Raw genomic sequence first — 14,853 nt, forward strand, 5'->3', positions numbered from 1 at the left:
ATGGTAGGTTCAATGCTTCAGGCATACTCTCAATCACACCATATAAAGTGAAAATAAGCCGCATGCACACACATTTGCAACTATAAACATATTAATATGAAGATTTTGTGCTTACATATTTAACAGTAAATGATGATATATGGATTTAACTGCCTCGTTTTTACTGCATGGGTTTATCATTGGCTTTAATGATGTTGTTTAGATGAAGTACTAAGACGTTACTAACACTTGGTGGAGGACTATATCTTCAAAGTTAAAGCTTGGCCGTGGTTTGAATGTTTTGGGATGGTAGAGAAATACAGATGTTTGTGTGAGTGTGTTGAAGTGTACGTACTGTAGGCGGTTGAATGGTGCGGGTCGCTCTGCGGCGTAGCTTCAGGGGCGTACAGGAACTTCTCGTTGCACATGTTGCCCTCACAGCAGCAGAAGAAAACGTCGGGGCTCTCCTTCCTCTCCACACACTCGCTACTGCAGAGGTGGAAATGAAAAAACACAAGGAGCTCAACAATACTCTCTTCTCTGTTTACTGCAAAAGATCATTTTATTGAAGAGCGGGTGAGTGCACGAACACACACACGTTTGCTGAAACGCGCAAACACACTTGGAGCATAACACACGCTTCCTCCCTTTTCCATTTATAAAATCTAACTCCTACACCGACACACACATGTACACTAACAATCACACAGTCATCAGATAACAGCCAAAGGAAGTGGCAGCCGCCCTCGACTTGCTCTGGACTCTCCGGGGAGGCGTGGCCGCGCCGTCTGAGCAGAGAAACCCAAACTGTGCGAGCTGCACAATCTACAATCTATCGCTCCAGAATCCGAAAGGAAAACACGCGCAGACCCAGGAAGAAACATCATAACACCACCTATTGATGTCTGTTTACTGCAGGAGGGCACGCAGCCATTTCAATTTCCTCTGCCCGGGAATTAAAAACGCAGCCTTGTGCCAGTCTCTCCGAGGAGGGAGCATCCCTCGGAATAAAAAAGGGGGCTTTGAGTGTCTTCACAGTGGAGCCCAACTTATCACGTACGTTTTAAGGCGGTTCCTGCCTTTGCTGATTTGCAGATGAGGCGTTACCTGTCGTAGCAGTTCATGTCATCCAGCCAGCAGCCCTGCCGGACGACCTCCACGGTGCCGGAGACGTTCTTCCACGTGGCGAAGCAGTGCCTTCGCTTCTCTTTATCGCCATAGCAGGGCTCGATGCCGCTGCGGTTGGTGCGCTCCTTCTCCCAGCTGGAGTTGTAGTAGGTGCACTCTTGCGTCTCCGAGCGTCCCAGGATGGCCCCTGCAGAGGGACAAGAGGGCATTCTTTCATTTCGTTAAGACATTGCGTTGCTGGCATGTTATCAAACATGATGTGCTGTAAAACCTGTGGATTTAGGAGCCACTTGGGGTGGGAGATAAAAAGGTTATTGCTGACAAACCAGGTACTTTAGTTTTGCATCAATAACTGGCGGAATTTCTTTGCAGCCTAAGTGTAGTCAGTACATTTTATTCTAGTGCTTTAGAGTCAATACAAAAATGTAAAAAAAAATAAAAAAAATAAACAACCCAGGAGTTATAGAGCAACCAGATTGCTGTTCACAAACCCAACTGACGTAAGCCAATTGACTTGCACTCCCTGCCAAAATAAAAGGTAACTCGGATTTCCTGCAGATGGAAGCAGGCGGTTTAACGGTGCCGCCGCCTCTCATCGGCGGGTTATTCCAGTCGAGACGGAGGACAGTCGGTTTGTTTGCCTCCCCGAGCGCTTCAGACACACAGGAAACCAGGATGCTTCCTACGTATCATTCTGTTTGTGCTCCCAAAGGGGCAATAAGTAGCTTTTTACAGCTCTGAGAAATCAATGGGAACTCTGAAGCATCCGGATGCAATGAGCGTCGCTCAGCGCCGTGACACATTTCTGCTCCTGACCCAAGAAGCAGTTTATTATTCCGCTGCTTATCGAGGGGATAGAATTTTCTTTACACCAGCAACTTTCTTATGAAAAACAATAACCTCGTATATAGACGGTTTTATGTAACTGGAACATGATCGTCTTTTTTACGGTCTGTAACGTGCGTCTATAACCCCCAACGCATTCGTTTTAAGGCTACGGGTGGAGGCTGTATTTGTGGGTTTTATGTGCGAGTTAGTGACCCATGTAGTGAATCTATTCAGAGCTCATCTTGGAAACATTTGAGGAAACCCTCCTGTGCAGAGCCATCAGCGCGGTTAGCATCAATATTTGGCTTCCGAATAGGCTTCATTCATTATTTAAACCGGGTTTATTCATTTGATATCCTGTATATTTTGTCTGCCAGCCAGCTAGAATTTGCACTGTTGACCTGGTCATCTTTAATTTATTGTTGCTTTTAATGCACCAAAGTGCTCTGTAACTCGAAGTGAAGGACATCTAAAGTATAACGCTTCAATATAAATGATCATTATCCAATTCTCCTCCACTAGTGTGCGTCACAGAGGACAAGTGTCCCGTCTGCCCCGACCGTGTCTCCGGTCACAGCGCTTTGAGGAAATTAGGGCGTAGCCTCCATAATGGAGGTTACCTTTCGGAGGAAGATCTATTTTTTATCAAAACGGCTACTTAAGTAAAGCCGGTAGATGCGAGCACGGAGCCCTTGAAGGGCTCTTTCCACCGACATCAACAGCTGCAGATGGAACTGAGCGCAGAGCGCCCACTCCCCCACCAGGCGAGGTCACTCAGCTTCCTTTCGCCGAATCCCCCCCCACCTCCCTCAACAGGTGCGACAGTGAGCTGCGTGTGTGCGATGGAAGCGGATCGTGAGGAGAGCGACAAGTCGGGCTCAAGGTGGACGATTCATTGCAACAATAGCTCTGTGTCGTGATCTCTGCAGAACCGAGTGAAGGAAAAGGATCACGTTTCCCTCACTCCCATCACAACCTACTGCAGAGATGCCCTTGAGCAAGGCACCGAAATCTGCGGCAGGGATTAGGTGGAAATGAGAATTGTTGATAAGGGCACGGCTTCCTTTATAAAAATGTCTGCACGGAACACAACTAACGAAAGAAATGTAAACACTGCACTGGCATGGTTCATGCCTTTGTCCCATATCCCATCATGCCTTTGGGCTGTTAAGGCAGGAAAGGATAAGGATTGATGCTTTCCTTGGAGAGACCCTTTCCATGCTGCGTTTGGTAAATTCAGCCTCTCCCATCGGGCCCTTCAGCACTTTAAGTGGCCATTGTATGGCGCCTGCTTTCTTCCTGGAGGGGGCGAATGCAGCGCTCCCTCCTCCGGCCCCTCGTGGGAGCTGACAGCGCTAATTATGGAGCGGTATGCACAGGTAAAGCGGAAGGTTCGCTCATTAGCCACTTCTGGCGTAACGGCATCAGCCATGCTGAGGTCCTCGCCAAACGCGCATTTCCATTTTACTCGCGAGGGATTTACAATGAAGTGAGCAGGAAGGATAAGCCTGACTACAAACGTAATCACAAGCATGTCATAATGAGGAGCGTACAGTGCTGTTTGTTTGTGTTGCTAGGGAACCAATGTGGCATAAATTAAAACATGATGTCTCTGTAACTTGGTGAAACCTACTTGTTAGGAGACTTCACTGAGAGGAAAGTTCTAATATCTTCTTGTATATGTATGATGTCAACCGTTTTTTCAAAATGAAATGTTTGTCAAAGTGCCTAACTAGGACAGCCTGTCGACTTTGTTCCAGTCGGCCCCGGCGAGCTGCAGCAGCTTCTTTGATAACGCCTCAGCTCCGTGGCTGAGAGCGAGCTGGAAGCCATGTGAACTGCAAATACTGCGCTCCGCTGTAAATACAGCCGTTAAGAGCTCGAATCAATCACCTCTCTGAAATGAGGTGACAATAAAGGACGGCTGCCTATAGCGCCGTGTGCCAAAGGCGGGCGTGAGCTGCCCTGCTGTATGGCGAATATGAAGGATATAAAGCAGAGAAATCAATCTTCTAAGTTGCAGCTCAGATCACTAAGCGACTAATGTCAGTGAGTCTATATGACGATTGTGCAAGGACATGCAGGAAGGAGGCTTCCACCCACCAGCACGTATCCAGGCAATACAGAGAAAAGCCTTTTTGTCTCAGATCCATATTTCACATATAGAAATGTCAAATATGAGCGGCACACGGGTCACTATGTCTCTCCTCTTAAGGATGAAGAACAACGAATGTTTAATTCATTACGCACGGGAAACGATAGCGTGAAACTAAAGAGGGGAGGCAAAGCAACATGAAAGGGAGGAAAGCCATTTATTCCTAATCATCACGACTGGATTGCTAATAATGCTCATTTAAATATCAGATATAGGGAATGAGCCACTTACTCCATCAAGATGAATGTAAGCACAACGCGTGACACCCTCGTCACCGCTTCCGTTCTTCTGGGGAAATTACCAGAGCATTTGGTCTCCTCCAGCCAGGGAGAGATGTATCAAGGTGAACCGCGACCTACTTTGGTCGTAGATGTTTCAGCAACGCCTCCCCTGGAAAACGTCTAAACACCCGACCCACTTCTCAATCCACTGGGGCTTTTTCAAAAACTGCTTCCAATCACGTATTCATGTCATGGAATGTTTTACCAAAAAGAATCCTCATTACATTTCTTGTGTTATTAACAAGACAAATCAGGTGTGAAAGTTATTTGGACATTGAGTGGCGAATATAACGTATGATCACTTTATACTATATTTTCCCTCAAAAGGATTTTTACCATTTCTGTTGAAAAATGTCCTAATGGGAAGTATTCATATGAATTATAAAATCATATTTGATTAAAAGTATCGACAGTAACACAGAGCACACTGTATTCTGTTATGCAGGACGTTATCATAATCATCCATCCTCCAAACACTTGAACACTTGAAGTCCTCTGGGGATTGCAAAACTCTCCTTACATTTCCATTACTTCTCTGACCCTTTGAAATATGACCATGAGCAACTTTTCCAGCACAGTATTTTCCTTCTCTGAAGCTAAGTGGCTTCACTTTGCGAGCACCTCTTCCATCTCGCCGCGGAGACGCCCCGGGGACGGCTCCATCGGCGTCTTTATTAGCCCGAGTCAGAGGGCCGCGCAGCAGAGATGCTTCTGGTCTGATCCGCGGCCAGGCCAGCAAGGCGCACGCTGGGTGGGAAATGACCACCAACCACCTGCCAAACGTTGGAGATTTCCACCAAGTCCATCTGGCAGGCGGCCAGCGGACACCTTTGAGTCATCTCTTCCAAAACTCATTCATTCATTCATTGAGGACGCCATGAGCTTGTGGGATGGGAAAGCTTCAGGCAGCTCTGTGCCGGAGGGCTACATGTTCGCCCCACACCTCTGAGTGCATAAACGTATACTTGGTTCTTCTGAACTACAAGTGGTCTTAACACCACAATGAGTCATTCAACCGGAACGTGCAGATAGGAAGTCACGACTCCGGCTGATACGTTGGTTGTAAAACGCTGCAGCGGCAAGTGTCTCGCTCCAGGGGTTCATTATAAGCAAAGGAAAGACCCTCAGGTGGGTTCCCCACCGGCCCGTAGCAGCACCACAGCGTGAAAATTCTACCTCACACACTGTCGGGCATGTTTTTGCCAGACAATCAAACACTTCATTTCCTGTGTGCGCCTGGTCACAGGGCCTCATAATGAAAAGGCGTTTTGGCGGGCCGGGTCTGCACTCGGCGCCGCGTGAAGCCAAGTAGGTAAACAAGTCATTCATCAGGGCCTTTTCTTTTTTCTTTTGTGGGCCTGCCCGGGAGCAGGTATTGTTCGCTGTGATGGAATTTGTTCTCCGGATCAACTCATCACCTGCGTCCAGGCAGACTTGAGGTGATGTATGGTTCTTCGGGGGCGTGGCTCTGTGTGGGAGTATGTGTGTTTTTTTTGAATAGTGCTGAAGAAAGAAGTTATGCCGAGGCCAGGGGTCAGTCTGCAGAGACGCCCTCTTGGATTCAATACTTGCCGGTGGACACCCCTCCCCCACGTGACGGAGTCAGGACTCAACTAAATACAGCTTCGGCGTGTACGAATATGCAGAAAAGTGACAATGGCTAAAAAAACAGTCGCCCACAAATCCTGCAAACATCCTGCGGTAACGACAGGAGTATCCGACATGCAGGGAGGGACGGGAACGTTTGTCATGGCTTTGGGGGGGAAGTTGGGTTCAGTCAACAACATTTTTAAGCCGTCAGGCCTGGAAGCGTCTCCAGCTCTGATCAAATCAAGCTCCGGGTTGCTTGCTAAAAACAAGATACATTCACTAGCATGGTTTTAAGTCCAAACCACACAAGTGCGGGTGTCCTTTTCCTGCTGAATGGGGCAAACGGCATTGGGGACAAGAGCGATCAAAAACTGCCCCCCCTCTTTTTACACCATTTATAGCGGCTCCAGTAACAGTCATGAGATGACTATGGTAGTATGCTAGACCACTGTACAAAGTTATACAAGGGATTGGACATGCTGCTTAATCGGCGCGGCTGCTTTATCACCCTCACGTATCTGGTGGTAGTGATTATAAAAATGATTACATGAAGACTATATTAAGTTCAGATGGGTCCAGAGAAAGACGACTTCAGTTCTTTGGATGTAATGGTGTATTTAAGTGGAAAATGTCTCATTTGATTATTTTTTTTTCACACTTTCTCCAGCAGGACTGTTAATCATGTGGCGGGGGCTCAATGAATAGAGAGGTAGACGCGCTCACAGACACCATCCCAGAGAGCAGCTCGGCTCACGCCGGAGTGCTACATTAACGTTTCATCAGAGGGTGTCGTGACATGGCAGGGGTGGTCGGGTGGGCTCGGGTAAGCTGGTCACAAAGACTGCAGTCTTTCCATGGCCGGGAGGGGGGGGACACGGTGAGGAGGAGGGGGGGGGGGGGGGGGGCATTAAAAACCACAGCACTCAGCAACTGAATCCAATCCCTATAATCCCCGCTGGTATGCCCGAGCGCCAAACGCCCGTTGGTCTCCGCCTCTATTAGCAGCGATGGGGCCGCTTGCTAGGCGGGTCGGGAGAGCGCCGGGGTCCCTCGCCGCAAACCGACGAGTGTGCAGTTTGCACAAGGAGCGCCGTGCACACAAAACACACACCAACAAACACACTGCATCGCCTGAGCCTAATGGGCTGCCGTCACCAGCTGCATTCCTCACATTCTGTACAGGACGAGTAATTTAAAACCCCTTGTTATCTCTCGCCGGATTCCCTAGAAGGATCGCCAAAGTCCCCCAATCCCCCTCCCAAAAAAACAATCCTCTTATTGCTTGAATTTATTTATTTGAAGGGTGCCTTAAGTGCCACTTACGTTTAAGGCGGAACCGAGTACTGAGTTAGCAGTGATATTATAAAGTCACAAAGCCTGCAGCATTGTAAAAAACAAGCAATCCATAAGTGAAGAGGGGAGGAGGGGGGGGGCAAAGGGGGACATAGAGAGAGAGAGGGGGAGACAGTTTATAAAATATATATATATATATATATATATATATATTGTGAATCCAGCTCAGTAAAAAGATTCCCATAATCCTTTGCTGTAAAGCCATATACACATATGTTCCCCAAGCAACCCAGACCTTCATACTGCAAACACATCGCTGTCCAGATAATCAAAGATATGAGAGCGCAGCTTCACTTTTATTATTGACTGTTTGCGCTCGGCGGCTTCACATTTGCTGAAGACAAGCTAATAAACGCAGCGAGTCGATAAGCCCCTCTTCAGACGACCTCGCTGACTCGCCTTTATATTTAGTGTTAGCCAGCGACACACGCTGGTCACGAGGCCCGCAGCCAAAAATAAAACACCAACACTTGGATTTAGAATCGAGATTGGATTGCAGGTCTTCACTCCGCCCGAAGCACGGAATAACCACAAAACACATCTGCAGGGATTAGAGCGGGGGTTGTCAATACCATTGATGACTCTGACTACAGGAACTGCTGAGGTTTCAAAAGTCACTTTACCATCAATGCTGCTTGTGAAGAAGAAGAGTTAAGACTGAAGTAAACTACAAGAGCCACAGCTGTTTTACCGCGAATCAGATGTGGTATTTATGTTGATCGCAGGGCCGCGTTGATGTGTATCGCACTTCATAGAGCTCGACGCATCCTAAATGACATTTAAGGTTCATCAGATAGTAACACAAAGCGATAGCAACAATGGCGGCCGGATAACAGACCGCCGATATCAGGAGCATCAGGAGCCGCCGAGCGCCAGAGACACCATTTCCCTTTAGTGGGTCTGGTGATAAGGAGCCAGGGCGACCTTCGTGACAGTGAGGAATCTTGGCAAGAGACGGACGAGGGGTAAGAAGGAGGGAGCGTGAAGCGGCCAAAGACCCTCGAGATAGAGAGAGACGAATGTACAGCTCGTGGTTTTTAATCAAGGATCAAAAGCAGAGCAGCCAGCCTGTCTAGACCGAGACGCTCCGGAGCACATAAAGGCAACATCTGCAGGACACATTAATTACAGTAAAGGACCGGTGGGGACCGACACACCAAGCGCTCTAGACGGAGATAAAATAGTCCCCTGTATTTGAGCGCTTCTATCCAAAAGGAAATTTAGTAAATCTACATCTGCAGACTCTCCTCCCCATATTTTGTTTCACTTTGACTAATTCTTCACGTTATTGTGCTGCGCTCGGTTTGTGTTTACATCTTAGGCTCGAACAGTCGGGATGAAGGACGACGTTGCTCCAGCCGGCCCCTCCGCTTCCTGCGAGGAGGTGGAGGCTGAGGAGGTATTTTAGTCCATAGATCGCGGCTGTTAGAAATCTGTGTGGAGCATCGGAGGCTAGTTTCCTCTTCCCATATGTGGTCCTGTGCACAAAACCCGGAGCAGGTCCAAACAAGTCGCTGCAGCTGAAGAAGGCAATTGTGGTGTTTGGATGATTCTTAATTGGAGTGAGAGTTGGATGGTAATTTATGTGATGAGTGTGTTTTCAGAGGCCTCAGGGCTTTGAAACTGGTTCATGCATCATTGTGTCTTTTTTTTTTTTTAAATGCTTAAAAAAAGGTCACCTGCCATTCATCTGACAGACGATATTTTCAACATAGTTCAGTGATCAAAGAAACGACGCCCACACGTGAGCAAACAGAGAAATGTGATCTCCAAAGGTCGCCTGCACTTGTGTGTGATGTAGTTTCATTAAAGCCTGTCTCGTGCAAAATAATGGAGATTAAGGCAACTGCATTGATCAAAAAGTGAAAGCTTTGGCTCACCGCTGTGGGCCGATGGCAAAATCCAAAGTCCTTTTCTGTGGAGATTATTATTGACTGCCTTATAAAAAATGTAAAAAAACAACAACATATCTATACAAAGCTCTTGTTCCACTGCACGGATGCAACAAGAGTGAAGTCCATAGGGCACAAAACACCTGGCCTCGGTCTAAATATAGGAGGGCCATAATTCCCCTGCCCTGATCTGGTCACCATTTTACCTCAGTGAACATGAGCTAGTGCAGCCCTTTGTTTTTATGATGTTAAGGCACAGGATGATACACGGCCATGGAAGGACGCAGTCAGACTAGTTGGGCCCGCTGGGAAATTCAAGGCTACATCTGGCCTTAAAAAATACACCTGTGCGTGCGGAGCCTAATGCATAATGCATGGGATCATATTAGGTAAGAAAAGAGGTGGGTGGGGGGGGGGGGGGGCAAATAGAACAGAGCTGGTAGCAAACACCAGAACACTGCAGCACATGATCCAAATGGTTCCAATGGACAAAGAATAACCCAGTTGGGGTTTTATTCAGGACACATAAAGAAAGAAAACTATATTGCACTTGAATTCTACTCAAATAGTAAAATTGACAAAATTCCAACAAAACACATCAATCAATTCTCCCAAAGCAGAGGACGGATATGTACAGTAATAATAGTACAACACGGTCATGAAAATAATCAGATAATGAACGGCATGCAGGAGGAAAAGACCTCGTAATCTCTTTCACTGCACTACAAAAAGGTCAGAGGTCGACGGCAAAACACTTGGGCAGCTGGCACCATTTGATGACTGCGGCTCTAATCTGCTGGCAGGGGCGTCAACCAACTGGGCCCAGTTAATGCAACTGGTACACGTTGGGTCTCTCAGATCACCGGAAGTCGGAATCAAGTGAAACCAGATCGTCGGCTCAGTTGTGCAGCTGAGGATTGAAAACCCTCGGCACGTTGCTGCAACCTTATACCGGTGTGCACCGGGGTCGATGTCTGCGTGAAACTGCTGCAGAGCACAAAAGAAAGGAGGCCAGATGTGAAGACATAGCGTGGACTTGACTGGTCTCGGTGGTGGACGCATGCAGAAATTCGTCTCTACAGCTGGAGGAAGACAAAAGGTCACCGTGGACACATTCGTGCGCATTAACTTGGGACCAATGAGGTGGTCACAGGGTCAAATAAACACAACATCTCCCAGCGGGAATAACCGACCCGGTCATAGATATGAGTGATAGCCGTCATTTGGTGCAGCAAAGGCTAAAAACAAGTAGGTGTTACTGCGCCACATTAAATCTGACGTCCCATAAATGATGACGCAGCACATTAATATATTTACATGTTTGCAGTTGAAGCTCACATGTCATCGGGTCCAACATCCTCCCTGGAGGTAAAATGTCACTTTCCTGTTCAGCAAAAGAGACTTTTTAACCCAACCACCAAAGCAACAGAGCTTACACAAGAAGCCCGTTTAGTAGGGTGTCACATTAGTACTTTGGCGGACAACCTTGAGCCGCCATGTGTTACAGCAGCATTTACACATGCCAGCAGGGATCAAAACACTGGGCAGCTGTTGGATGCAACCTTAAACCAGGTCAAACGTCACACCCAGGCGCACACACACGTCCAAAAATAAGAGCATATTACAAAAGCAAGTCGTCTGGTTTTGAGGCTGAATTAGACAGCTTTGGATATGCAGAAATATCCAGAAAGCAGCTGAGGAGGAACCTCAGCATGTAGAGTTATTTATGATGGTTCATAACGGGAGCCATTCATGAGTACATACTGTACCGACTTTACGTGTATACAAACACTATGTAAACCATCTATTTTTTTAGGGTGACGGTGTCATAAAAAATACCACGCTTCATTTGAAGAGCTAGATGGAAGACAAGTTCACACCGAGCAGAACGCAAAGGTATATCGACCAGAAGCCTTCACATATAAGGAGATGAAACCAGCAATCTGGTGCAAACAATTGCTAATCGTCAATTATAAATGTAGCTTATTCATTGCGCATCAATTGACAGGAGGTTTAGGTTGGCCGTCACATCATTTTAAAGTGTAAAAACTCTCACTGTCATCACGCCCCGTCTAATGAAATGTAACCGGCATACGCCACAGTTTAACTTGAACAACAACTAAAATAAAAGTGTCTTTGAATAAAAATCCACAGCCATCATTAAATGAAACCACTCTGCCACTATCAGAGGTTTCTGAAGATTATCATTCCAGCTCGAGTAGGCACCATTCATTTACCCATTTACCCACTTCACACGGTAATGAGCGAGTGGAATAATCACCTGCTGCGCGGCGCAATAAAGGCAGCACCTGGTGCCACTCCTGCCAATCCAAGCTATTACCGTAAGCCACTGTTGCACACATAATAAATCATGATGTATAGGAATATATGGGGGGGAAGAAAAACCTAGTTTTGTTTCATTGTAAACACCTACAACGTGTTATTTTAAGCCCCGTCAATAACAATCCAATCGAATCCAACAGAACGCGAAAAGTGAAAGTATCGCGGCTCTTTTAGGGCGTTACACGATTAAATGGGAGCTGAAAGCACGGCTTCACTATTCGTCACCTTTCAGCCACGTGATGGATAAACATCACGGCGGGTTCAGGTGTTCTGACACGTCTCAGTTTCCCTCCTGCGTTTGGACCTAGCTGACCCAGGAGGGGAACCCTGCCCGGTCCTGCACGTCACCCGACCCGTCCTGGTCATTTGGGGAGTCGCAACAGTTCAACTTTCAACATTCGACGCGTCAAACTCAAAGTATCCAGTGTGGTAAAAACTCATCACACGTCTTTCAGCATGAAGATATGTGCTGGTGGGCCGGTTCTTTTTAGCTTATCATTACGGACCCCGCTGGCATTCATTATGCATCCACCACCGGGAAATGAAACACATAAAGAGAATATACTTCCAGCATGACGGAAAATTGCACTGCTGCAAAGAGATTCGACACTGCAATACCTGAATGTGCAGTTTAAATTTAAAAAATGGTTACACCTGCTGAGCTAGATTCCCAAGACATTAAGCCACTATGTTGTATTAGTGAAGATAATAGATTTATTATTACGTATTATTAGATGTTATGATGCTCCAGCTTCATCAAATCCTCTTATCGGCCCAATCTGAATGAACTTTAATTAACGTGTCTACTGCAAGTTGGAGGTAGAAGTGCTTCTGTTCTCAATGTAATCAGGTTTAAAACCCCAATTTGTGCTGCACAAGAAGCCAATCAAGGACCCGCATTCACTCACTACTGGAATCTGCATCCTAAAAAAAGGTGGAGAAAGCAGCAGAGGGGTATTTCCCCATCTTGCATGCTCCACAGATAACAAGCCCCCCCTCCACCCACCTGAAGAACAGGAGATGAGGAAAACGGCGAAGGCCAGTTTGGTGGCGTCTCCCATTTTCCATCCGAATAGATCCTCTGACTGGAAAGAGAATAAAGCAACACCAACTAAAAAATATCTCACACTCAAAGAGTTAAATCAAATGTCTCGCGGAGAGCAAAAAGGACGTTTGCAAAAATGTCAATAACGAGTCTAGATCCAAAATATCCCAGCAAGCCTTCCTTGTCCCCCCTCCCCAAAAAAAAGCAACAGAAGGGGGGTGGAGAAGATGGAGGGGCTGGTTGGAGGTATTTCCAGGTTTACAGGCGGGCGATGGAGGGCGACGTGTTGGCACCGAAGCCGCGGCCGTCATGCACTTGCCATGTCTGCAGCATTGTCACATTGAGCATCGAACGGACGCGTTTCACCGGAGCCTGAGGACGTTTCACCGGCTGGTTTCAGAGCGGAGCCACGGCCGGACGGGGCTAACATCCATCGGACAGCAAATCCAGCGCACACCGCTCTCCGATCAAACTTCTCCTCGACGAAGCTCCGGTCGCATAGCTTCAGAAAAAAGAAAAATAACTCGACATGTTGCTTTTAAAATATCCCAAAAGGAGAAAAAGCAATGTTCAAAGCGTGTATTATTCTGTTGTTGTTGTTATAATCCGTGTGGAAGCTCCGGCTCCTTCCGGCGGCCACAACCGGAGCTCCGTCCGCTCCAACGGGGGAAACAACCGTTAACGAAGCTTCCCTCCGCCGCGTTAGACCTCTCCAAAGTGGGCCAAACAACCTTACCCCCCGACGAAAATTACTCGAAGGAACAAGTGGAAACGCTCTCGTGTGTTAGCAATAGCCCGCAAAGCTGCGTTAATCCGTGTAGCTAATGGGGCTATCGGGTTCAGGACGAGCTGCTTTTCCCCCCCCAGGTCCTTCTCCTCCTCGGCTCCTCTGGTCGGGACAATTTCAAGATGGCGTCACAGCACCCGCGTCGAGGTGGCCGAGCGCACACGCAAAGCTTCCGTTAAGGGACTTCAAAATAAAATGTGAAATGGAACGCGTGATGAGACATACTGTTCGACAAGAACAGCACTACCCATCATTGCCCTCATATGCGCGTTGTCTATTTTTGACTATGTGAGACTTGTTATAGAGGTGAAGTGGAGCTCATTCCATTTTCCATCTGCATTACAGGATATGCCAGATATTGCTGTTTGAGAGTAACACATGTGTCTCAGTGGTCACAGTCCACTGTTAGGACAAATAAGTGAATGTCCAGACTACATTACCATCTGAAAATATGCTGTGCTTCGGTGTTGTCCTGCAATGTTACCCAACGGTAAGGTGCTGCGCCCCAATTTACATCATCCCTTGTTTTAGTCTACATTATAGTTATATAATGGTGGCTTGAAAGCAAATTGTGGCGGTTCCTGATAGTATGAAACGGGCTCAGACTGGTGCTAGCAATTTTATTTTTTAAATTCACTCGGGTATTTTATTCACTAGACTACATAAATGAAATATGTAGTTTGTGTTGCGCATATTGAATGTTTACATTTTATTCACCATTATTTTGAAGCCACAATTACTCATTTCCGGCATCAGTTTAACACACTTTATTCAGCTTGAGGGAAACAGTTTTACGAGCTAGGGATTGTTTTTATTCGGGAGGGGTGCTCGTTTTGTACCTTGGCTTGTGCTGTTTGCTTGAAAAGAGGGGCGGTCATCTTTACGCAATAACCAAAAAAAGATGTTAACCATGTAGGCTACTGTAAGTATTTGCAAAAATACAATTATATTGCAGCCTACAATCGGTGTGTATGTGTACAGATGTAATATATTAACAAGCATTTATCTATTTTTTTTAATCAGATCCTGCACCCATAGTCAATCATAGTAATGTTATTTTTTCAGAAAATGCCTTCTATCTTCAATTAATCAATAGGTTATTCGTAATATTTGGCCGGACTTTGCATTCTGTGCTATTATTCGGACAAAGGTTTCAACATGGGATGGGTGCTCAGTAATAAATGCTGTGAATACCCTGAAGTACAGATATAGGCTTGGCCCACTCCCAAATCTGTGTGACACTAATCTCTCTAATAGCCTGGAGCAGATCTCCAACCATAAGAGCTGCTGAACGATTAGGAGGTCAAAGGTCTCGGGGGATTTCTCTGCCAAGCTGGAAGCTGAGTCACCTGTTCTATATCGGTGTGTTGGCTGTCGTCCGTGAGGGGTTCGGTTCCTGTGCACGTTGTTACCCTACTGATTGTTCTTTATTATCGAACATGGTCCCAAGATTCCCTCTGAACTGTCCCATG

At 46.7% G+C, this 14,853-nt stretch overlaps 1 protein-coding gene across 2 annotated transcripts in view; it reads right to left on the bottom strand.

Annotated features, from left to right (window-relative positions):
* acvr2ab (activin A receptor type 2Ab) overlaps positions 1 to 13,541 on the bottom strand; it is a 29,646-nt gene extending 16,105 nt beyond the window's left edge. The window contains exons 1-3 of one of the 2 annotated variants that reach the window (XM_040170371.2): positions 12,556 to 13,541; positions 1,087 to 1,294; positions 335 to 468 (exon numbers count right to left, since the gene is read on the bottom strand). In XM_040170371.2, coding sequence (XP_040026305.1) covers positions 335 to 468; positions 1,087 to 1,294; positions 12,556 to 12,610 — 397 coding nt within the window. In that variant the 5' untranslated portion in view covers positions 12,611 to 13,541. The remainder of the gene's footprint in view (positions 1 to 334; positions 469 to 1,086; positions 1,295 to 12,555) is intronic. The other variant, XM_040170362.2, reaches the window with a different exon arrangement.
* Positions 13,542 to 14,853: the final 1,312 nt, after the last annotated feature.

Source organism: Gasterosteus aculeatus, chromosome 1 (genome assembly GCF_964276395.1).
Source record: "Gasterosteus aculeatus chromosome 1, fGasAcu3.hap1.1, whole genome shotgun sequence".
In the NCBI taxonomy this organism is placed as follows: Eukaryota; Metazoa; Chordata; class Actinopteri; order Perciformes; family Gasterosteidae; genus Gasterosteus; species Gasterosteus aculeatus.